This window comes from Phyllopteryx taeniolatus, chromosome 1, assembly GCF_024500385.1.
Source record: "Phyllopteryx taeniolatus isolate TA_2022b chromosome 1, UOR_Ptae_1.2, whole genome shotgun sequence".
Lineage (NCBI taxonomy): Eukaryota > Metazoa > Chordata > Actinopteri > Syngnathiformes > Syngnathidae > Phyllopteryx > Phyllopteryx taeniolatus.
In genome coordinates, this window is record NC_084502.1 from 29,378,261 (window position 1) to 29,403,494 (window position 25,234).

General features: G+C 41.4%; 1 protein-coding gene across 4 annotated transcripts in view; it reads left to right on the top strand.

The window, feature by feature from the left end:
* The window catches only part of LOC133484371 (kalirin-like), a 53,635-nt gene that overhangs the window by 18,153 nt on the left and 10,248 nt on the right, over positions 1-25,234 (top strand). For 2 of the 4 annotated variants that reach the window (XM_061786806.1, XM_061786826.1), the window contains 27 exons: positions 1-123; positions 620-802; positions 4,689-4,813; positions 5,105-5,171; positions 5,977-6,086; positions 6,160-6,229; positions 6,323-6,412; positions 6,499-6,591; positions 6,653-6,764; positions 8,424-8,614; positions 8,697-8,798; positions 8,876-9,030; positions 11,783-11,885; positions 12,557-12,718; positions 12,851-13,019; positions 15,637-15,690; positions 16,455-16,558; positions 17,614-17,745; positions 19,245-19,358; positions 19,428-19,495; positions 19,582-19,648; positions 19,751-19,854; positions 21,449-21,518; positions 22,008-22,094; positions 24,203-24,295; positions 24,371-24,421; positions 24,493-24,570. In XM_061786806.1, the coding sequence (XP_061642790.1) occupies positions 1-123; positions 620-802; positions 4,689-4,813; positions 5,105-5,171; positions 5,977-6,086; positions 6,160-6,229; positions 6,323-6,412; positions 6,499-6,591; positions 6,653-6,764; positions 8,424-8,614; positions 8,697-8,798; positions 8,876-9,030; positions 11,783-11,885; positions 12,557-12,718; positions 12,851-13,019; positions 15,637-15,690; positions 16,455-16,558; positions 17,614-17,745; positions 19,245-19,358; positions 19,428-19,495; positions 19,582-19,648; positions 19,751-19,854; positions 21,449-21,518; positions 22,008-22,094; positions 24,203-24,295; positions 24,371-24,421; positions 24,493-24,570 (2,877 nt within the window). Of the gene's footprint in view, positions 124-619; positions 803-4,688; positions 4,814-5,104; positions 5,172-5,976; positions 6,087-6,159; positions 6,230-6,322; positions 6,413-6,498; positions 6,592-6,652; positions 6,765-8,423; positions 8,615-8,696; positions 8,799-8,875; positions 9,031-11,782; positions 11,886-12,556; positions 12,719-12,850; positions 13,020-15,636; positions 15,691-16,454; positions 16,559-17,613; positions 17,746-19,244; positions 19,359-19,427; positions 19,496-19,581; positions 19,649-19,750; positions 19,855-21,448; positions 21,519-21,825; positions 21,905-22,007; positions 22,095-24,202; positions 24,296-24,370; positions 24,422-24,492; positions 24,571-25,234 lie in introns of those variants that run through there. The other 2 variants (XR_009790385.1, XM_061786817.1) reach the window with 2 other exon arrangements.

A 25,234-nucleotide genomic window follows, 5' to 3' on the forward strand; every position in this document is an offset into this window, starting at 1 on the left:
GCTCTGGATTGGTTAGCGCAGTCAGGGGACCACTACCTAGCCACACACACGTCACCAGGGGTAACAGGGACTGAGACGCAGGAGTTACTGAACCAGCACCGACAGTTTTGTGTTTCGGCTAAGGTAAGAATGTGCACAGAGCCAGCCCATGGCATAAGCATAGCATACTGGTTTACTTTTATTACTTTTAGAAAGCCTAACTTAGTGATTCTCAAAGTGTGGTATGCAGGCTCCCCCTGGTGGTATGTGAAAGAATCTTTTCCTAAGTAGAGTTCAGTTGTATTTAACTTTTGAGTACATTTGTATTTTATCTTTAAGAAGTGTTTTTTTATTTTTTATTTTGGTACAATTTATGTTTAACATTTATGTGCAATTCATTTTAATTCAGTCAGTATTTAAGTACATTTTTTTATTTTCCTATATTGAAGCACAGTGTTGATATTCAAACTGTGCATACTGTTACAGTGGCTTACAATAATATTAAATACTGGATTGGATAATATTGAGTATTGCACTTTGTGCTGTATCACTTGGAATGTTGTGTAAATCAGCTCTGAGTGTGCATACTGACAAAGATGATGGCATTTAATCTCTGACTCCCTGTCTGTCATGTCCTAAGCACACCCAGGAAAAGGTTCACTTGCTCATCCAACTGGCCGAGAGCATGCTATCTAAAGGCCACGCCCACCGCCTGGAGCTACGCCGTTGTGTTTCCGCTGTGGATAAACGGTACCGGGACTTCACTGTCAGAATGGGCCAGTATCGTCACCTGCTGGAGACGGCGCTGGGAGGCTGCTCACAGGTATTACCTGCGTCATAAGCATTTTCAGTTGACCGCATCGTAGTTATTGCTATAATAGTCAAACGACATACATTTATAATCGGTAGGGCAGTGATTCCCAACAACTAAAACCCCAATTCCATTGAAGTTGGGACATTGTGTTAAACATAAATAAAAACAGAATACAATGATTTGCAAATCATGTTCGACCTATATTTAATTGAATACACTACAAAGACAAGATATTTAATGTTCAAACTGATAAACTGTATTGTTTTTAGCAAATGCTCATCAAACACCTGTTTGGAACATCCCATAGGTGAACAGGCTAATTGGGAACAGGTGGGTGCCATGATTGGGTATAAAAGGAGCTTCCCTAAATTGCTCAGTCATTTACAAGCAAAGATGGGGCGAGGTTCACCTGTTTGTGAGCAAGTCCGTGAGAAAATAGTCAAACAGTTTAATGACAATGTTCCTCAACGTACAATTGCAAGGAATTTAGGGATTTCATCATCTACGGTCCATAATATCATCAAAAGGTTCAGAGAATCTGGAGAAATCACTGCATGTAAGTGGCAAGGCCAAAAACCAACAATGAATGCCCGTGAATGCTTTGATCCCTCAGGCGGCACTGCATCAAAAACCGACATCAATGTATAAAGGATATCACCACATAGGCTCAGGAACACTTCAGAAAAACCAATATCAGTAAATACAGTTCAGCACTACATCCGTAAGTGCAACTTGAAACTCTACTATGCAAAGCAAAAGCCATTTATCAACAACACCCAGAAATGCCGCCAGCTTCTCTGGGCCCGAGCTCATCTAAGATGGACTGATGCAAAGTGTAAAAGTGTTCGGTGGTCCGACGAGTCCACATTTCAAATTGTTTTTGGAAATTGTGGACTTTTGTGTCCTCCGCGCCAAAGAGGAAAAGAACCATCCGGACTGTTATGGACGCAAAGTTCAAAAGCCAGCATCTGTGATGCTATGGGGCTGTGTTAGTGCCAATGGCATGGGTAACTTACACATCTGTGAAGGCACCATTAATGCTGAAAGGTACATGCGTCTTTTTCATGGACGCCCCTGCTTATTTCAGCAAGACATTGCCAAATCATATTCTGCACTTGTTACAACAGCGTGGCTTCGTAGTAAAAGAGTGCGGGTACTAGACTGGCCTGCCTGCAATACAGACCTGTCTCCCATTGAAAATGTGTGGTGCATTATGAAGCGTAAAAACGACAACGGAGAGCCCGGACTGTTGAACAGCTGAAGCTGTACATCAAGCAAGAATGGGAAAGAATTCCACCTACAAAGCTTCAACAATTAGTGTCCTCGGTACCCAAACCTTTATTGAATGTTGTTAAGAGAAAAGGTGATGTAACACAGTGGTAAACATGACCCTGTCCCAGCTTTTTTGGAACCTATTGCAGCTATAAAATTCTAAGTTAATGATTATTTGCTAAAAACAATAAAGTTTATCAGTTTGAACATTCAATATTTGTGTCTTTGTAGTGTATTCAATTAAAAATAGGTTGAACATGATTTGCAAATCATTGTATTCTGTTTTTATTTATGTTTAACACAATGTCCCAACTTCATTGGAATTGGGGTTGTAATATCCATCCATCCATTTTCTGAGCCGCTTCTCCTCACTAGGGTTGCGGGCAGGCTGGAGCCTATCCCAGCCATCATCGGGCTGGAGGCGGGGTATACCCTGGACCGGTTTTTTAGAATCAGAAACAGAATCATCTTTATTTGCCAAGTACTTCCAAAAAACACACAAGGAATTTGTCTCCGGTAATTGGAACCGCTCTAGTACGACAACAGACAGTCAATTGACAGAGAACACTTTTGAGACATAATGAAATTGACAAAAAAAAGTCCCTGAGCAATAAAGGGTTGCTAGTTATCTGGTAATGCCGGTACATTTGTTTTTTTTTTGACAATTGTGCAAAAAGATGCAGAGTCCTCTAGCACTTAGAGCAGTTCGAAAGACTAATATTGCAATAGTCCGGTGCAATGACCAATGTGCAAAGGGCGCCGAGACTTAAAGCGAGGAGTGCGATAATCTGGGCACTGGGCCAATCGCAGGGCACATATAAACAAACAACCATTCGCACTCACATTCACACCTACGGGCAATTTCGAGTTGTCAATTAACCTACCATGCATTTTTTGGGATTTGGGAGGAAACCGCAGTGCCCGGAGAAAACCCACGCAGGCACGGGGAGAACATGCAAACGGGGTTGTAATATAATCCATCCATCCATTTTCTGAGCCGCTTCTCCTCACTAGGGTCGCGGGCGTGCTGGAGCCTATCCCAGCTGTCATCGGGCAGGAGGCGGGGTACACCCTGAACTGGTTGCCAGCCAATCGCAGGGCACATAGGAACAAACAAACCATTCGCACTCACAGTCATGCCTACGGGCAATTTAGAGTCTCCAATTAATGCATGTTTTTGGGATGTGGGAGGAAACCGGAGTACCCGGGGAAAACCCATGCAGGCACGGGGAGAACATGCAAACTCCACACAGGCGGGGCTGGGGATTGAACCCGTGTCCTCAGAACTGTGAGGCTGACGCTCTAACCAGTCGTCCACCGTGCCGCCGTTGTAATATAATATATAATATAATTTCAATAAATGTTTGGAAATATGCGTTAGGGGGTACAAGTTTGGTTCACAGTCGGAACAGTAACAGGACAAAAAGTGCTTATCTTTTGCATAAAAAACAACAACATATTTAAAAGACATTTAAAATAAAACATCGATAGCTAAAATATTTTCTTTTTAGGAAATCTTTTTTGGAAATGAAGGAAGCAGGAAACAATTTGAACAGTGTGAATAATTATGCAATAAAAACACTAGTAAACACATTTGTGACTGATTTGGATCAATTTCAGAATCAGAATCATCTTTATTTGCCAAGTATGTCCAAAAAACACACAAGGAATTTGTCTCCGGTAGTGGGAGCCACTCTAGTACGACAACAGACAGTCAATTGACAGAGAATACTTTTGAGACATGAAGACATTGACAAAAAACAGTCGCTGAGCATTAAAGGGTTAATAGTTATCTGGTTATGCCGGTAAAAAAACTTTTTGACAATTGTGCAGAGTCCTCTAGCACTTAGAGCAGTTCGAATGACTAATAATGCAATAGTCCGGTGCAATGACCATTGTGCAAAGGGCGCCGAGACTTCAAGGAGTACATGCAGCGCGATAATCTGGGACAATGTTGGTTGTGCAAATGTTGCAGATACTCCTCAATCAGTGTGCAAATGGAGCAGATGCTACTCTGGCATGAGTGGCCAGAACAGCCACGGGGAAGCTGTTAAATGCACATTTAAGTTGCATTTGTACTGCACTATTTTTTTTCCTACACTGTGCTGACTTTCACGTTCACATGATGCCATTTCGAAAGGCATGACATTTGCTACAGCCAGAAGCTGAGCTGGACTGTGTTTGTTTATGGACTAGGCATGCGGCTAAACCACAACCACACAGTTCTACTTCTTGGCAAGTACCTAATACAGTATGGTTTGTGTGAGAATCCTAAAACTCACCTTGTCATACTACATACAGTATTTGCCCCTGCATTTGATTATCATAATATTTATGGCAAGTTTTGAACAGAAATCAAAGAAAATTTGTGGCAATTGCGGGGGGCAGATCTTGTCCGCGGACCTTGAATTTTTTAACTATGCAATAAATAGTTCATAGGTGTGAATGTGAGTGGAGTGTTTTTTTTTATTTTATTATGTGCCCTGCAATTGCTGGTGACTAGTCCAAGGGGTACCTCGCCGCCCACCCAAGGTCAGCTGGGGTAGGCTAATGAGGACGTGTTATACAAAAAATGGATGGACGGTTGTTAAAGAACTTAAACATGAGGGTTTTTCCCCATTAGGACAACAAGGACTTGGAACTCGAGTTGATTCCCAACAGTCTGTCTGACTCAGACCCCGAGGTCAATTTGTCAGACCCCAGCCACCAGGTCAGCGATGAGAAGAGACGCTCAGCCCGCAAAAAAGAGTGAGTATCTAACTGTTAGGGATTTTTTTTAAATTAAAAAATAAATGTCAAATAAATAAATAAAATACATTAAAAAAAAAATATATATATATATTTTTTTTAAATTACGTACTAGTACTATTACATATGGGTTAATCCAGCTATAAATAAAGCTTCTGACTCGTTTTTGATCAACACTTAGGCCTACAATGCGACTGTATTTTAATGTTCACAATGGTGGTCCTTGGTATAAAAAGTTTGAGAACCACTGCCCTAGTGTGATTGAAGTTCACTAACAGGTGTGTGCTGCAGGTACATCATGGCGGAGCTTCTGCAGACGGAGAGAGTCTATGTCCGAGACCTTCAAGAATGCATTGAGGTACCACTCAATCCAATTTGCAAGACGAACATTAGTTTTAAACAAAGGTGGCAAAATGTACTCAAGTACAAAAAAACCCTGTTTTTTTGTTTGTTTGTTTGTTTGCTTCGAATTACATCCGATACCTGTTTTGATTACGTTCTCTGCATACAAAATAGTTTCCCTCTTTTATTTACTAGCATAGTAGTCATACAGTATCCTACTTAGGTTTTTATGCCATCAAAACAACATTGTCATAGCTTTGCTAACTTTGTTATATGAGTAACCAAAAAATGGCAAATTAGCTAATGATAAAAATAAAATAAAATCCTCCTTCCGTATATGTGTTGTTTCAGATTAGATGGGAGAATTTTTGTAGCTGGTGGGTTTTAGGATGGTACGAAACACAAAGTATTTGTCACAAATCATTCTTGGAGCAAACAACATCAAACAATTCTCTTAAATAAGGCCATGGATGGCGAATATCTTGCTTCTCCAAATCTGTTGCGTCATCATCATTAGCTGACTTTACCTTTCTCTATTTACATCTTGTTTACGTTGTGTCGTCATCCGCAGAGGTCGAAAGAACTAACTAGGCTACTATGACAAAGTAAAGAGCAGAAAATAGATAGCGGTTTTTAAATGTAAGAAGTAAAAGGTAGAATAATAAATACTCAAGTGTAGTACAGATACCTGAAATAGCTACTTGAGTACAGTAATGAAGTGTTTGTATTCGGTTACTTCCTACCACTGGTTTTAAGTCATGACAGTGCTCATGCTGGCACAACATGATAATTCCTGACCCCCACACCCCTACCTGCTGCAGACATACATGTGGGAGATGACAAGCGGCTCTGAGGACGTCCCACCCGGTCTTAACAACAGGGATGATGTGGTGTTCGGGAACATCCAGGATATCTACGAGTTCCACAACAGGTACAAAAGCCGTTCGAAAGAGTGCATTTGTGTTTGTGTGTCTGTAGTGCAATAAGAGTGATGTCTGTTCCAGTATTTTCCTGAAGGAGCTAGAGAATTATGAGCAGCTTCCTGAAGATGTGGGACATTGTTTCGTCACCTGGGTAACCAATTTTGCATTGATAAGAAAGAAAAAACAACAATAAATTCATTCATCATGATCCCACCCTTAAGTGTGTTTGTATTCCGCCTCTCAGGCTGACAAGTTCCACATGTACGTGACCTACTGCAGGAACAAGCCAGACTCCAGCTTATTGATCCAGCAGCACGGTGCTGGCTTCTTTGAGGTAATGTCTTTTTTATTTTTTATTTTAAACATCCAACAGGTGTCTGGATCCAACAGTTTTAGTCTTCGGTCTCGTTGGTATTGCAGGAGGTCCAGAGGAGACACGGGCTCGCCAACTCCATCTCGTCAGCGCTCATCAAACCCGTTCAGAGGATCACGAAGTATCAACTGCTCCTAAAGGTTAGTTGGTGACACAATCTTCCCGACCATTGGCTCAATTGACACATGTGCATGTTTGCAGGAGTTGTTGGCGTGCTGCGAAGAAGGAAAGGGTGAGATCAAGGAAGGCCTGGATGTGATGCTGAGTGTTCCCAAGAGAGCAAACGATGCTATGCATGTTAGCATGTTAGAAGGTAACACTGTTCCCAAGCTTATTTTCTTCCTATAATGTAGACCTTTTCATAATGTTTGTATACAATAGGCGCCAGGGTGCTTCCAGGTGGCAGAAAGTAAATTACTAGTGCTGAAGTGTACTGAAAACAGTGACAAAAACTTGTATTTGTCTCATGTATTTGATGTTGCGCGGCCAGATATACTGTACCTCAAAAGGTTTAGGTATTTTTCAATTTCCTTCAAAACCATAAAAAGTAATCCAGCGGAACATGTCGGGAAGTAATATAAATTGAGAAGATGTAAATGATTGTACGACCCCAATTCCAATGAAGTTGGGACGTTGTGTTAAACATAAATAAAAACAGAATACAATGATTTGCAAATCATGTTCAAGCTATATTTAATTGAATACACTACAAAGACAAAATATTTAATGTTCAAACTGATAAACTTTATTGTTTTTAGCAAATAATCATAAACTTAGAATTTTATGGCTGCAACAGGTTCCAAAAAAGCTGGGACAGGGTCATGTTTACCACTGTGTTACATCACCTTTTCTTTTAACAACATTCAATAAAGTTTGGGAACTGAGGACAGTAATTGTTGAAGCTTTGTAGGTGGAATTCTTTCCCATTCTTGCTTGATGTACAGCTTCAGCTGTTCAACAGTCCGGGGTCTCCGTTGTTGTATTTTACGCTTCATAATGCGCCACACATTTTCAATGGGAGACAGGTCTTGTACCCGCACTCTTTCACTACGACGCCACGCTATTGTAACACGTGCAGAATGTGATTTGGTGGTTAAGCAGGGGCGTCCATGTTCAAGTTGCACTTACGGATGTAGCGCCAAACTGTATTTATTGACATTGGTTTTCTGAAGTGTTCCTGAGCCCATGTGGTGATATCCTTTACACATTGATGTCGGTTTTTGATGCAGTGCCGCCAGAGGGATCGAAGATCACGGGCATTCAATGTTGGTTTTCTGCCTTGCCGCTTACATGCAGGGATTTCTCCAGATTCTCTGAACCTTTTGATGATATTATGGACTGTAGATGATGAAATCCCTAAATTCCTTGCAATCGTATGTTGAGGAACATTGTCCTTAAACTGTTCGACTATTTTCTCACGCACTTGTTCCCAAAGAGGTGAACCTCGCCCCATCTTTGCTTGTGAATGACTGAGCAATTCAGGGAAACTCCTTTTATACCCAATCATGGCACCCACCTGTTCCCAATTAGCCTGTTCACCTGTGGGATGTTCCAAACAGGTGTTTGATGAGCAAGCCTCAACTTTCTCAGTCTTTTTTGCCACCTGTCCCAGCTTTTTTGGAACGGCGTTGCAGCCATAAAATTCTAAGTTAATGATTATTTGCTAAAAACAACCAAGTTTAAAAACAACCAGTTTGAACATTAAATATCTTTGTAGTGTCTTCAATTAAATATAGGTAATTTGCAAATCATTGTATTCTGTTTTTATTCATGTTTAACACAACGTTCCAACTCCATTGGAATTAAGGTTGTACAAATGTACTTATTAGTGATGAATCAAGGCCTGTTTATTTGAACACAAATAAACACAGCTATATATTTTTGCTGTATGAACACCAAAAGGAGGCTCACAGGTTAGTTGTCCTTTCACGTCACAGTATGTAAGGCAATAATGATGACATGTCATTATCAGGTCTTGAAGAGGGCTTAGAGGTGCAAGGTGAACTCCTGCTGCAGGACTCCTTTCTCGTTTGGGAACCAAAGTCTCTCATCAGGAAGGGGCGTGACCGACACCTCTTCCTGTTTGAGCTGTCACTCATCTTCAGCAAGGAAATTAAAGATTCATCGGGACGAACCAAGTACCTTTACAAGAGCCGCTTGAGGGTAACACTCACTTTCCACTCCATACAGGGACACCAATGGATTAGGCCTCTTCTAATGACTCTATTTTGTCCCTCCACATCAGACATCAGAACTTGGTGTGACTGAACACATAGAAGGGGATCCTTGTAAATTTGCGCTTTGGGTTGGCAGGACGCCAACTTCGGACAACAAGACTGTTCTGAAAGTAAACAATCAGCCTGCTGTTTTCATTTCCGAACCGCGGTGTGACTAGTCCTTCAAACCGTTGCGCTCTCCCGTCAGGCATCGTCCTTGGAGGTGAAGCAGGAGTGGGTCCGCAGCATTCGCCAGGTGATCCAGGAGAGGCGGGGTCACCTGCGCGGGGCACTGAGAGAGCCCATCCCCCTTCCGAAAACCCCCAATCTGACTCTTGGGCGACAACGCAGCATCACACGCAGGTCAGAATGCACGTGACATACCCTGTTACCTTGAATGAGCAATAAATTGATTTTATTTTTTTTTTAAATAATAATTTCAAAGGAATGGGAGCATTGGTGGTGGAGTGGTTTCCACATCCAGCTCACAGTTATGAGGGTTGGGGTTCGAACTTTGGACACCATTGTGCTAAACACTTTTGTGAGCTTGCATGGTACCATAAATTAATCGATTAGTATGACCATCCCTAGGGCGAATACACTGGCATTAAATGCAAGGCATGTCTACAAACCTTAACAGTTCGCAAACTACTTATACCAAGTACCAGTTAGAAAAATACTACCTACTGTACATACCACCATAATAACCAACATTAAAACACAGCAGCATTGTAGCTCAAGTGTTCATCAAAAACGAGATAGAGGTTTTATTCCTAAAAAGTATTTTTTAAATAATGATTCAAATAAATGTATTGCACATAAAAGTGAAATAAGATTGTGCCTAAATAGAAGTTTAAAAACTAATAGTTTTTACACTGATGGTGTAGTGCAGGGGTGGCCAACTAGTCAGAGACTAAGAGCCACTTTTTTTTCTGTGTTACTGCAAAGAGCCACATACACGGGTACACATGAACATCATCTTTTAATCATGTATGCACGCATACACAGACCTCTGCTCAGCCAGATCTAATGAAAATAACCACACCAACATGATAATATCAGTAATTTTCAACAGTTAACATTGTGTGCACTGTCTCACACACACAAACTCTCAGTTCAAGCAAGTCCACAAACAATAATAGAATAATTTTCAATAACATCTTTCTCTTATTATGCTGCTTAGTGAGACTTCTGGCATTCCTTATCTTGAACAATCCTCTTCAAATCTGGCTTGTATTCTGTTGTTGCCACTCTAAGCAATTCTTTCAAATGAGTGTCAGTCAGAACAGATCGATGCTTTGATTTCACATGTTTCAGGGTAGAAAACACAGACTCGCAGACGTACGTTGACCCAAACATGGACAGTATCTTAAGCGCAGCTCGTTTGATGTTGGGGTATTTTTCAATTGGGACACTTTTCCAGAACTCAACGGTCCCTTCCCTTAAAACAGCTTTCAGTTGATCCTCCTCACAAAGGTCGATCATCTCCAACTCAGCCGCAGCCTCATCTGTGACGAGCGGGGCTTTCAAACAGTCTGGCTTCCAAGCCAGCTGATATGATGCAAGCGTTACGGTCTCCGAGTGTTTTGTAAATGTTTTGAAAAACTGCACCTGCTTTTCTGCCTTGCTTTTCAAAGTGACCAACTTGTTCTTGCGAAGTTCAGTCCCTTTTGGAAATTCCTGTTCGATGTTAGGGTGGAGTGAGCTGAAGTGACGCTGAAGATTTGAAGCTTTGAAATGCGCTAATGCTGCGTGACATATAAGGCAGATCGGCTTGCCATTACGTTTAACAAAAAAATATAAACTCTCCCACTCTGGCAAAAACGTCCTGTGTTCTACTTCATATTTTCGTTTGGCTGTGCTTTTTTTCCCTGCCATTTCAAGCGGTAACTTGACGGAAATTGTTTACAACACAAATGATGTCACACCAAAGATTCTCTCGTCACTCGTTTGACGTCACTCAAACAGGCTTACATGGTCAGTGTGCCATCTAGCTGTAGGGGGAGTGAATGACAGCGCCAGCCAAGCATTTTTGACACATGTCATGTGACAGCTCCTGAAGAGCCGCATGAAACTAGTTAAAGAGCCGCATGAGGCTCGCGAGCCGCGGGTTGGCCAGGCCAGGTGTAGTGGTACACTCGCCTGACTCTGGTGCAGGCAGCGTGGGTTCAGTTCCCACTCAGTGACGGTGTGAATGTCCGTGTCTATATGTGCCCTGCGACTGACTGGCGACCAGTTCAGGGTGCAGTCCTCCTTTCGCCTGAAGTCAGCTGGGATAGGCTCCAGCGTCCCGCGACCCTAACCAGGATAAGCTGTGTTGAAAATGGATGGATGGATGTACTTAGCCAGAGATTGTATCACATTCTACTCAGGTTTCTGTGGTTTTATATGGGGTAGACTATAAATTTGGCCTACAATATAGATTTGGACTTATTTGGAACAATCACAATAATGCTTGTTGATGACGTCATTATATCTGCCTCAGTGTGAAAATGGCTTTAATCACATCTTACCACAGAGCTGGAGGAGCTGCCAACCACACAGGGGTCTATGTCCAACAGTCACCCATCCACCCTTCTTTCCGGGCTGCTAGTCACTTGGCTAACTTGCTCCACACCAGCTGAGGCTGGCGATGTGGCGCAGCTAAACGCTTTCCTTCTGTGGTGCGATTCCTCTCCTCTAATTCACATAAAAAGCGACACTTCTGATATGTATCGTTAAGGAGGACGAAGAATAGTTAATCATGCGACACATTGAGAAAGAAGCGAGAACAGGAGAAGACGGAGATGCCATGCTAACAGCTAAGCTAAAGTGAAATGTGGACTAGCGAAACACCAGAATTCAGTGTTTAGGAGGTACACTACACTTTTAGCCGTAGCTTGGCTGGCTTTCGAACTTTAAAAAAAATCTAATTTACCTTATAAATATTTCCATCATAATTTTTACACTTACAGAATGTTTATAACGGGATAAATGCCATTACGTGAAGGTATTCAATTTGTACTGTCATATGAATTTTGAGCCATATCGCTGAGCCCTATATTTTACTATAATGAGGCCCTTTCCACACTGAGAATCACTGCTTTACAGCATTTTTGCACTTCCTGTTTGACAGAGAGACCAGCGAAGATGCCGACAGCTTGGGCGACGCCAGCAGTCAGCCCGACACTGTCTCTATCGCCTCCCGAACATCCCAAAACACTGCAGACAGCGACAAGGTATCACTCACTCACACTGTGTTGAGAGGCGTGTGTGTGGAATGACCTCATCACTGCTGCAGCTGGGTGTGTGCACGCTTGTGTGTGCGTGTCTGTTTTTGTGTGAGGGGGTTTCCTCCCTTCATGGTCCCACTCTTTGAGAAAACTTGACGTCGTTGCTCAACTGCAGAGGTACGTTTTAGTTCTTTGTGAGACTTCAGAACTTGAGCGTTCGCATCAGCGGTTATCTGGCGCAATTGCAACATGCGGGTAGCTAGCCAGCTATGCCTACACACCAATAATGCATCTTCCCTTCGGATAGTCTGCTGGCGTGGCCTCTTTAGAGCACCTCGTTGTCTGCCATGCGTGTGTACAGGACACTGAGAGAAGGCAGAAGAGCAAGGGGGAAAACAAATCTAACATGACAGCTAGCGTATGGACTGGATCTTTGGGCTGGCGTGTCCTCATCAGAGTGCCTCGTTTTCGGCCGTGAGTGTTTGTAGAGAAAGGCGAAAGAGTGAGAATGGAGGGGGAAAAAAAAGTCCGACTTGACCGCCAGCGTGTGGACCGGGACTTCAGCCTGCCGTGGCCGCTTCAGAGTGCCTCATTGTGTGACGCATGTTTAAAGGATGGGATCTGTACAACCTGAACATTGCAGTAATTCTCCTGCTTGTCTGTGTACCTTCATCCAGCTGTCAGGAGGCTGTGAGTTAGTGGTGGTGCTGCTGGATTTCTCCTCTGGGTCACCTGGGGAGCTCAGTGTCCGCTGCGGTCAGACTGTGGAGCTAGTGGAGCGCTCGGCCGAGCGAGCCGGCTGGTGTCTGGTCAGAACCACCGATCAAACTCCACAACAGGTGAGAGGTTCAGACATGCCCACAATTGAGGGACTGTGAGTGTCACGCAGTGTTAGTTCTAGCTTGAACCCCCCAGCAATGCCACCCTGTGTGGTTGCCACTAAGTGTTGATTTTGACTGTTTTCCCACCAGGAGGGCTTGTTGCCGATGAGTGCACTCTGCCTGTCACACTCCCACAGTGCGGCCGACATGGAAACACTGGTCCCGGCGTCCCCTGCCTCCTCAGGCAATGCCCCGTCCTGTATCACCACCACCTCCTTCAGTGCCTCCAATTCATCCTCGCTGACAAGCTCTGGGAAGGGTGAGTATCTTCAGGAACCCAGACTCTCCCACCCACATACCCATTTCCCTCATTTGCTGTCCTTTGCACTTCCTGTTGAGGTATTTTGGTGTATTTGTGTCCTTTCCTGTCTCTAGCCATGTCCTCTAAATATTTCAGAGCAGCTCAACATGAAAGATTCATCACGCTTGTTGCTTTGTCAGGACACGCAATCTTGAAATACTGCACGCGAGTGTTACATGTATGACATTTAAAAACGGATAATAATGATAATGATCGAAAAGAGATCTGGGCCGCAGATAAATACCATAGTAAGTATCGCATTCAGCTAGCAGAAATCTGCAGGTCAACATCCTGACTCTGCTTCTTGCTAAAAAAAATTGCTTCTGTTCCATTTTTTACTTTCTGTTCTACATCCATCCATTTTCTATAGTGCTTGTCCTCATTAAGGTTGCGGGTGAGATGGAGCCTATTCCAGCTAACTTTGGGTGAGAGGTCATGCCAGAAATTTCGTCATGTATTTTTAAATTACAAATTTTAAATATTTTTTAATGTAAAAGGTTACCATACTTTACTCAAAAAATAAAATGGTAAAATATGGCTAATTGAAAATTTGACACACGGTTTTTTAAATGATAATTTTAAGATATACATGAAGTTATCACACAAATGTAAAAAAAATGTTCATTGAAAATTTGTCAAATTATTTTTTTAAATTATTTTTTTTTAAATACCTTTGAATGTGTTGTCACACTTTATTTTAAATATTTTTCTAAATGGAAAAAATTGTCACACTTTGTATTCAAGATTTTAAATAAATTTCACTGTTGTAAGATATCCAACTATTTTTTAGTTAATACAAAAATGTAAATTGTAACTAGGCTGTGATTTTAGACTTATTTAACTGGCGTATTAATGATGTACCTAATTGGCGTATGTTGACCTACAGCACATTGAATTGTTTTTTGTTTTTTAGCATCTTTCATAAACACAAGATGAAGATGGGACCACCCCTTTCCTTCCCTTTTTCTGTTTGAAGCCCTCAATGGAAATCTTTGGACATCGCTGTTGTCCATAGGTGTGAACGCTTGTTTGTCTATATGTGCCCTGCGATTAGCTGGCGACCAGTCAAGAGTGTAACCCACCTCTCGTCCAAAGTCAGCTGGGATAGGCTCCAGTTCCACTGCCAATCTACTGAAGATAAGCACTATTGAAAATGAATGGATGGATGGTTTTAATATTTCCATTTTCTTGATCATCAATTTTCTATGACGAAATGATATCATCAACCCAGTTTAAAGCACTTATATTTCCTTGTTGTCACTGAACAACTAATCGAAATTCATCAAAAGCCACACACCCCTCAAAATACAGTAGAATCCCGCCTCTTCAGCTAAGCCCCGCCCCCTGACCGGTACTTCTCTGGATTTGGGTCTTGCTGTTCATAATGACCGTGACACTTGTCTGAGGGGTCTCCCTGACTTCTACTCTGGCCACATGGATGCGCACTGAAGCATGCGGCGTGGCAGAAGTGCATGCTGGGATTGTTCTGTCGTTTGGGGTTGGATTACGTGCGAGGACAGACGAGGTGGGTCAGATAGGTGCGTTGTGTGGGAGAGGTGGTTAACCATTGACAGCAAAGCCCGAGTGTTGACGTGTAGCAGGAATGTTTCAGTCATGTTAAACTGGACATGCAGGTTTCTTTGTGTGTGTGAAGCATTGTCACACATAGACCTAATGGATGTGTATTGTATGTTGGTATTTCCCTTCCTTCATTGAGCCAAAGCACATACTTTACATTTGAAAACCCTCACAGCACACCAAACAAATGTCACAAAAGTTGGATTCAAAGATTATGTGCAGTATCTCAAACAAGTCTGTATACCCCTTACATTTTTGTAAATATTTTATTATATCTTGGGACAAAAGTGAACAAAAGACACTGCTACAATTGATAGTAGTCTTAATAATAGGCCATGCTGCATCTCAGCCATCTTTATGTAAAGTAACATTTCTTTTTCAGATCCTCAGAGAGTTCTTTGACATGAGGTGCCATATTAAACTACCAGTGACTAGAATAAGAGAGTGTGAGAACCATGACACCAAATTTAACACACCTGCTCCCCATTCACACCTGAGACCTTGTAACACTAACGTGTCACATGACACTGGGGAGGGAAAATGGCTGACTGAGCCCAATTTGGACATTTTCACTTGCGGATTTACTAATTTTTGTTTCCAGCTGTTTAGGGATGAATAGCTGTGTTCGAGTTATGTTGTTTTATGTTAAGCTGTACACTGACTACTTTACAATGTAGCAAAGTGCCATTTCTTCAGTGTACTGTATATTTACAAAAGTGTGAGGGGTGGACTCCTGTGAGCTACTGTACCTTCGGTCATTCAATGGAAGAGCATTTAAGTGTTCTGCCTGTTACTGTATGTCCCTGGCATAGATAAATGAACTAAGATCAATTATTTGTAGAAAATAAATACTTTTCGAACCAATTAAGTGAAACTGAGTAATTATATGCGACACACGTGATGATCTCTCACACGGTTGAGGTCACATTCATAAGTTTCCATCTCTTCCTCACTACTTTCACTTTAGGTGTATGTATCTGTGTCTTTCCCTTTGCAGATTCTGGACCGTTAACCCCTGAGATAGTTGGGCTGCACGCTCACCCCACTCAAAGTAAGAAACAATGCAAATTAACTACTCCGTCGTGACCAGGGGTGGGGGACTAGAGTTACATGACTCGAGTCAGTCTTGCAGTATGTCGCCTATTTTAGGACTTGGGACCTGCTTGTCTAAAATGAATGAAAGATTCAATTTGATTTGGACTTTGTATTTTTGAGACTCGACTTGAACTGCATGACTTGACAAGTCTTGCCTGTTTACATTTGAAAATCTGAATTTTCAAGATAATGGGCTATTTTTTTTAAAGTTATTTTTTGTGTAGTGCATGCAAACCTGGCAACCCACCATGCTATGCTATGATGTGGAGGCCAGTTGATGAAGTAAGTGTCATGGAAGAAGTGCCAAAAGATTTAAGGATTGTGTTTTTGATTAGATCGGGGAAAAAAGAATGACAACTTGTAAGGTTTTCAACTCAATAATAAGAGATGACAACTATGATGTAATCTGGTTCTATAAAAAACAGGAAAATGGATAAATACATTAACTTCACAGTTTAGCTCATTGATAGCTATGTTTTGAGATGAATTAAGTAATAGACCATACGGAGACTGGTTTTGTGATTTAAGATATGTTGTGACGGAGCAATTTTGTATGACTTGAATTATGACTTGCTTAACTCCGGTTTGACTCGACTTGCTTATTTTTTGTAATAGTAACTTGGCATTTACTTAAAACTTGAGAGTACAACTTGAAAGTTACTTATGACTTGCGCATATATGACTTATTCCCACCTTTGCTATTTTTGTCTTTCCTCTTAGGTGGGACATCCACTGTTGTCTCCAATGTGGGAGGGGCTCCAGGGGGCGCTGCCAGTTCACCGGCACCAAAACGTAGTGGCTCAGGGACAGGAAACACCTTGAAGGTAATTAAGAATTGAAGTCAGTTCTGGTGATACCACTAACACATCCAGTAACCACACAAGTCATGCTATGGTCCACTAGATTCCTAAAATTAGAGCAGTCCATTACAATCCCACTCTACATTTTCCCACGTGTCTGGGAGTTTTTGTTATGGTCCAATTAAACCAAGGTTGAATTTTTTGGTCATAATTCCCAAAGGTATGTTTGGCATTACACAACACTGCTTATCGTCAAAAGAACACCATACCTGCTGTGAAGCATGGTGGTGGCAGCATCATCCTTTGGGGCTGGAACTGGGGCCTTAGTCAAGGTGGAGGGAATTATGAAAAGTTCTAAATACTAGTCAGTATTGGCACAAAACCTTGAGGTTTCTCATAGAAAGCTAGACAAGTATCTGGAAAAGCCTACTAGAACAGCTGAACTTCATGTGATTAAATCAGGGGCACTTTAAATGGTGGCAGGTTTGTGCTGACTCCTATTTAACATGATCTTGATTGTGATTGGTTAATTCTGAACACAGCCACATCCCGTTTATGAGGATGTGACATGATGTCAGTTGTTTATATTTACTTAGCCTCTCAAAAATGATTAAAAAAACTAAATTGAGTACAGGGTATTGGTCACATTAATGGTGGATAAATGATTTATCTTGGTCACATTAATGGTGGATAAATGATTTATCTTGGTTTCATTTTCTTATATCACAAAAGTCTGGCATTTGAACTGGGGTGTGTAGACCTTTTATATCCACTGTATCTATCCAGCTAGCTAGCTGACGTGAACTTCAACACGAATAGCTCAAATCCACTAGTAATTTACGTCCTCCTAAATGTCATATATTTGCCGACACTAATATTTTAGATTTAGAGCATACTCCAAACTCTAATCCGAAAACACTTTCATATCATTTCAAAATCATCTAATGCCCTTAAAAATTAAATGCCAAATTATTTCAATTTCAATATATACTGACCAGTACCATGGTTGTTCAACTAGAGCCAGTAATCACATCATAATCATACTGACTAACTTAAAGGTAATGTGTTCATTACCACAGCGCTGGTTGACCAGTCCCGTTAGGAGGCTGAGTCAAGGAAAAGCAGATGGCCAGAAGAAGGCTCCAATCCGAAATAGGAGGCGAGACAACAGACCAGATGTGACTATGCCTCTCACAGGGAACTCAACAATGGTAGGAACACAGAAAAGAAAGTATGAGCGAGCGCAAGACAAAAATCTGTGTATCATTCATTCTTTATATTGTCGATTGGCAATCAAATAATAATAAAAAAAAAAGTGACTGATTACAGTGGTACCTTGGGATACAAGTGACTTGACTGATTCAACTCACTTAACAAGCAACAATTTGGCAGTTACAATTAGTAAACATTTCTTCCAAAATGAGGTTTCAAACTTTATTACTCTGTTTAGATTTACTGTCAAACTAAAGATAAAACAAAGAGAGTCACCCCATGTCTATTTAAAACAGCCACATGGCTTAGGCTGTCAGTCTCCTAGCTTAATGCTAACGCTAAAAAACATCCAGGTTGTGGTGCTATAACCCTTTTAAGCAAAGGATTGAACACAGACGGTGCAGTAAAACGTAGACGGACTCTAACAGAACTCAGTCATATATTCTTTACCCTCTGCGAAGAACGACTAGTATGAGTGCCGTACTGATGAGCTGTGGGGAGTTAGATGTCTCAATCAACAGTATCCGTATGTCTGTTGTATACTGCCACCAGGAGGCCAAGGCACACCAGACAGAGCAGCACAATGGTCATTCAATCGATGCAATCTGACAAAAACCTAGTTATGTCATTATTGTACGTTTTCACAAAGTACAATATTATGGAGTGCTATTTCTCCACATCCTTAAAATACACACAAAGGCTTCTTTATACTCGCGCGGGCGGCGACCGCGCTGACGTCACTGCGGCTATCCCGCATGCAGTTTGCCTTTATACTTGAGCACAACCCACACGCGCAGTTTTGAAAATGTACTGTAGTTCTCCAAGTCGGGGGTGTCGCTACGACTGGTATTGGCCAGGACATCACGGGGTAGAGTAGCCGTTTTTCCTTTCCTTTCCGGAACAAGGAACAAAGCAACAACAATGACGACCGTGGAACAGTGTCTGCTAGAACAAATGGACCTAGATGACCAGATAATATGTTTAAATATGCTGCAAAATAGATCAAGAAGGTGGCAGCGTAGATGGTATTGAAATGTTTTCATCACAGCATGTGACTAAAACGGACCAATCATGAGAGATGATCTCTGCGGCATTCTACGCACATCAATAATTTTGGGCTGCGTGGCCCAATGCGTTGGTCTCGTGATGCAATTCAGACACGAGCGCGGGAGTATAAAGAGGCCTTAACAGTTCTGTTGTTTTTTGGGGGGAAGGTTAGAACAAATTGTTGGCATTTCCATTCATTTAAATGGGACAAGATGATTTCACAGAAGTGTTTTGAGTTAGGAACGTGGTCATGGAATGAATCAAACTTGTATCTCAAGGCACCAGTGTAGTTGTTTATTAATCCATCCATCCATTTTCTATACTGCGTATCCTCAACACAAAAACAAAAAATTTAAGATTTTTCCTATTTTTCCTGAAATGAAAACACAAAATGAAAACCATAGTATATCTCAAAGACACAGCAGATGAGTTTGTTGGTTCCTGTGCACAGAAGGCGAAGAAGGAGGAAGCAGGACAAAGCGGAGGAGAGGAGGAGCCAGAGGAAGAAAGTCACACCCCTTTGCCACCCCCCATGCAGATCATCAAAGATCCCAACAACACCGCGGTAACATTGATTATTTTTTTTTCACCTGTCTGCAGTGTTTTTTTCTTCACAACTATCATTGGTCCGCAGGCACTTGACTCAGACCAAAGTTCAGAGTCGGACAGTGAGCACACAAACAAAGCTATGAGAGGACGCATGTGAGACCAACACACTCTTCAGTCGAGAAAGCTAAGTTAAGCACTCGAGGCGTGTCAAGCTTAACATTGGGTGTCTCTGTGCATAGGTTTGTAGTGAGCGAGATGGTCCAATCAGAGAAGGACTACGTGAAGGACTTGGGTGTCATCGTTGAGGTCAAATGCCAAATGTGTACACCGCAAATCACAATTTATAGATGACACCGACGTAGATACTTGACACCAATGTGGGGGTGTGTGCGTGTGTGTGTGCAACAGGGCTTTATGTCAAGGTTGGATGTCAGAGGAATCCCAGAGGACATGAGAGGAAAAGACAAGATCGTTTTTGGCAACATCCAGCAGATCTACGACTGGCATCGCGAGTGAGTGTATGATATATGGGTCAGTCCAGAATCTGGGGACAATTTAGGTACCAGCATTTGACAATTGAGCTTTTGTTTTATTATTATTTTTTGTTTTCTAGGCCTGTCACTAAAACGTTTATAGGTCGATATATTTTCCCAAAAACTATCACGATAAAAGATAATGTTTTTTGGTTTTTTTTTAATGCCTCCGAATTCATTGAAAAATAAGGTCCGCCCTCGAGCTGCAGGACTGTGTGGTTGGTCTGCTGAAGGCGCTGGAGAAGAGCCCTTCACCTGCCAATCAAATACATTTTCTGTAGTTAACTACTGGCTGAATGATGTGTGCCGCTGAGGTTATGCTTAATAAACAGTTAACTTTTCCATGCGTGTGTTAATTGCCTCTCTGAGCGAGGCGCTGACATTTTACATCGCTGCGGTGTAGAGCGCTTCTTAGCTCGCTAGCTCATGGGCTAGCGAACATAATAGACACCCTCAAGTGTCTCTGTTGTGTGCTAGACACTGCACATGGAGCAGGGGTGTGGATTTTTGACGGAGCCAACACTGGTCTGAGGGCATTCCACTAGCTCACTCACGGCTAATGACACAGCCCTCCAACTCTGCTTTGCCTCACCACAAAAATGACAATTTATCGAGGTCATAAAAACTATCATGTCCATTTTATTTAGCGAGCGATAAGTTGGTATCGTAATCATTCTGACAGGCCAAATGTTTTTTAGAAAAACGGACATAAACAGTCATATAATTTGATTTACCCAGCTCTACGATCAATTGTACAATCTTTCTATTTTTTGTTATATATATTTTGCCGTATTTGGCGCAACCCTGTTACAGATACTCAGGCACCTGAAAAACATATTTGAAAGATATTGCTGGATAAATCTTTTACAATTAAATAAAGTTGAGTTTATTTTAATGCTATTTAAATGTTAGTATTAATCCAATGACAGTAACAGGATTGCAAATGGAGTTTTTGCTCAATATACATGCTAGCTGTGTTAGCTGCTATACTAACTGGTCAAGAACTAACTTAGTTAAAGTTAGAAAAACTTTATTAATGCATCTTTTCCTGATAATAAGAGTAACAGCGTTGCATAGGTTTGAGCGACACACCATTATAGTGGAAAACATTGGGACAAAAATGTCATTTCCGCTGAGTCATGTAGCTCACTTTTATTTCTCTTCCTCGAGATGGCTAAAAATGTTTTAGTAACAAAAGGGAAAGAATAATTACTTGTATTTAAAATGTGTCAAATGTGTGACAATTACAAGGAAGACATATCAACATGATACCAAAAAACTTGTTTAATCTGTTTTATTTACTATGTAAGGTGGTCGGTCATCAAGAAGGGAGGGACGAGAAAAAAGCCATTTTAATGGATGATTAAGTCTGTTTGGTATTTTAAATGTTTGGGAATCATTTACTACAGCTGCAGTTATATTTGGTCTATAACAATCATTTACACAAGTGCATGCTTCTGTATTTTGTGCATTGCTTATCTGAAATTTAATTTGGGGGGGGGGGGCAGTAAATCTCCAAATCTGTAATCACACACACATTCACTCAACTAATTCATTTTATGTTGTCCTCTAGTTTCTTCCTGGTCGAGTTGGAGCGTTGCATTCAAAATCACGACCTACTGGCCGACCTCTTCATCAGACATGTGAGTTGTGTTTATTTAGTGAAGCATCCGTTTTTTTGGAGCATTCATGAACAAATGGAGAAGGCACGGTGGATGACTGGTTAGCACATCTGGCTCACAGTTCTGAGCTGCCTGTGTGGCATTTTCATGTTCTCCCTGTGCCTGCATGGGTTTTCTCCAGGTACTCCAGTTTCTTCCCATATTCCAAAAACATGCATGGTAGGTTAATTGAAGACTCTAAATCGTCCGTAGGTGTGAATGTGAGTGTTAATTGTTTGTTTGTTTAACCTAACCCTAACACTGTGCCCTGCAACTGGCTGGTGACCAGTTCAGGGTGTACCCCACCTCTCGCCCGAAGCCAGCTGAGATAGGCGGCAGCACATCCACGACCCTAGTGAGGATAAGAAGTTAAGAGAATGGATTGACGGATGGATGGAAGAACAAATGGAGAAAACAGCAGCCGTAACCAATTCTGCTCTTTTTGCTTACGTGTGTGTGTCTGCACTGCAGGAGCGTCGCCTTCACATGTACGTGGTTTACTGTCAGAACAAGCCGCGATCAGAGTACATCGTCATCGAGTATGAGTCCTTCTTTGAGGTACTGTACATTTCTGTGCTTTTCCCACATACCTTAGAGCAGTGATTCTCAAAATACTGTACGAGTACCACTCGTGGTACGCTCGTGGTAAAATAATTACTAGCTAAGTATACTTTTGATTTAAAAAGAGTTGCATTTACTATTTAAGAACTGAATGTTTTTAAACATTTATTTAGGTATTGTTAACTTAATGTGCAATACATTTTAATTAATCATTATTTAAGTACAGTTTATTTTTTTAAATTTGCCTGTGCAGTGTTGATGTTCAAACTGTATGATATTTACAGTGGCATACAACGATATTAAATTTTTAGGGATAAGATCTCATTTTTATGAACACTTAGGCCTACTATGTTACTGTATTGTTGGTCATTATGGTGGTACCTGTAAAGCTAAGTATTAGGTGGTAGTTAGTGTAAAAAAAAAAAAATTAAAAAAAAAAAAAAAGTTTGAGGACCACTGCTTTAGAGCAGGAATTCCCAACAACTGTGCTGTGGAAAATAATCCTATTGCACACAATTGGTTCAAAAGTTATTTATTTACAACAAATAATGTATCTTTGTGGCACATCTGCCTCACAGTTCTGAGGACCGGGGTTCAAATCCCAGCCTCGCATGTGTGGAATTTGCGTGTTCTCCCCGTGCCTGCGTGGGTTTTCTCCAGGTACTCCGGTTTCCTCCCACATTCCAAAAACATGCAATGGTAGATTGATTGAAGACTCTATATTTCCTGTAAGTGCGAATGTGAGTGCGAATGGTTGTTTGTTTATATGTGCCCTGCGATTGGCTGGCGACCAGTTCAGGGTGTACCCCGCCTCTCGCCCGAAGATAGCTGGGGTAGGCTCCAGCATACCTGCGACCCTAGTGAGGATAAGCGGTACGGAAAATGGATGGATGGATGTATCTTTGTTCATCTATCTATGCCAGCCACATACTGTATATTGACAGGCAGAACTCTAGCTTTCCCTCAGCTCAATGACCAGGCGGAATATTTTCAGACAAGTGCGTTCCTGATTAGTATCATCCAGGGCTACGAACGAATCGGTGGTAACCCGACAAGTCTGCTGAAAAAAATGAACGGCGAATCATAATTTTCTGTTTCTAATCACAACAAATAAAAAAAAAAAACATACTTATTACTTTATTCTTTTATTTTACTTATTATTTAAGCGCTACAATGCTGCCCCATCACATTCAATTAAGAAGAAATGCAAAATATTTTAAAATTTCTCCTGCTCCTGTTAGCCTAGCCTCGAGGAGTTGCAGAAATATTCATGGCAGTGCCACAACCAAAGCCAAAAAGGAGACATTGCCGAGGTGGACGGCGCCCGCATCAGACTCAATGGGAGAAAGTTTATCCTGCACAGCGTGAAAGATGATTAGAGCCAGCTAGGTAGCCAAGCAGGCTAGCTAGAAAGGCGGGAGCTTGATCCAAGGCAGCGAGGATTTTCTGCACAGACAGGCACAAATGAGACCTGGGCTTCTACCTTTGGCCATGGTACAGTGAGGGACCCTCATTAAAGTAAAGAAAATCTTTTACAGAGAGTGATAAGGCAGCTAAAATGTATCAGCCAAAATGTGCCAGCGTACTACTCTGTTTCAGGTTTAATAGATGGTTTTCAAATAATCACCACAAAGTAAACAGCATAGTTTGATCAGAAATAAAGTTGAGTTAAATTGAGTTTGAAATCCAAGTTTAAAACAATTCAGTGCAATAAATTAAATCATAATCTCAGTAGTTGCTCATTTGACTTTTATAATGTGTGAATACTTAGTGTTATGATTTGTGAACAAACTTTTAACACTCCAATATAAGTTGCAACTGGAGCAAAATTGTATGACTTGACTTGCGACATGGTTAAACCAAGTAATGTCTTGACTCAACGTGCTTGAAATTTAGCGGCGACTCGACTTGTTAGATTTATTTATTTATTTTGAGACTTGAAGGTTATGACTTGCTTGTGACTTGCACATATATGACTTACTCCCCCCACCTCTGGGAAGATATTTTTTCGACATATTTGTCCACAGAGAGTAGTAGTAATCATAACTCGTGTGTGTGTGTGTGTGTGTGTGCGTGCGTGCGTGCGTGCGTGCGTGCGTGTGTAGGAGATCCAGCATGAGATCAGCTGCAGGATGTCCATCAGTGATTACCTAATCAAGCCCATCCAGAGGATCACCAAGTATCAGCTCCTGCTGAAGGTCACATAACAAGTCACATTTACAGAGCTTTTCACATGACAGAAAATATTTAAAGATGATTTGTGTGCGTCTCAGGATTTCTTGAAGTACACGGCCAAAGCTGGGCTGGACTGCGAGGAAATTGACGTGGGTTTCTGAAGTGCTGACTAGACCATTCTGTTCGACACATTTCACCATGTCATGCACTTTGTTTGTAGAAAGCACTGGAGCTGATGTCGCTGGTCCCGAAGCGCTGCAATGACATGATGAACCTCGGCCGCCTGCAGGGATATGAGGTATGCTAATAACCAGAAACTACTCAGTCAGTTCCAAAATTCAGAGGTGGGAGTAATTCAGTTTTTAAGCCTTACCTTCTAGATTTAAACAAGTCCCAGGATGCTGTGGAAAAAAAATAAGCAAGTCAAGTCGAGTTCCCATGAGGGATGATAACCGTGAGCAAAAATATTGTTTCGCGGTATTGCAATTACAGCACAAAAATGTATCATTTTGAGATATTTGGATTAAATCACTTTTTTTCCAGCGCATGCGCTCCATAGGTACAGTACATCAGTAAACAAAAAGAAAATTAACAATATAATTTTTCGGAATAAAATTTTTATTATTTGCTACTTCTTCTATGTTGGCCATGCTAGTTAGCTAGTTAGAGAGTAGTCAATAGTATTTATTTCACTAATTGTACTCTCGGAGCTGGTTGCAAATGTTCATTTTAAGACAGTGTTACAATTTCAAGACCGTGTTACAATATATTATTACCTTGAATTAGTTGAAGACCGTTTGGTGGCACTCTTGTAAATGTGATATTTATGGTATTGTAAGTTAGGGGCGGTTTCTGATATGGGCGATATGGGCAGCCGCCTTGGGGGGAGGGTGGGCCACTGAATGAGAGCAGAAGGTAAGAGCAGACAGTTTAAAGTTTTGTGTTGTTATTCTCGGCGTGGT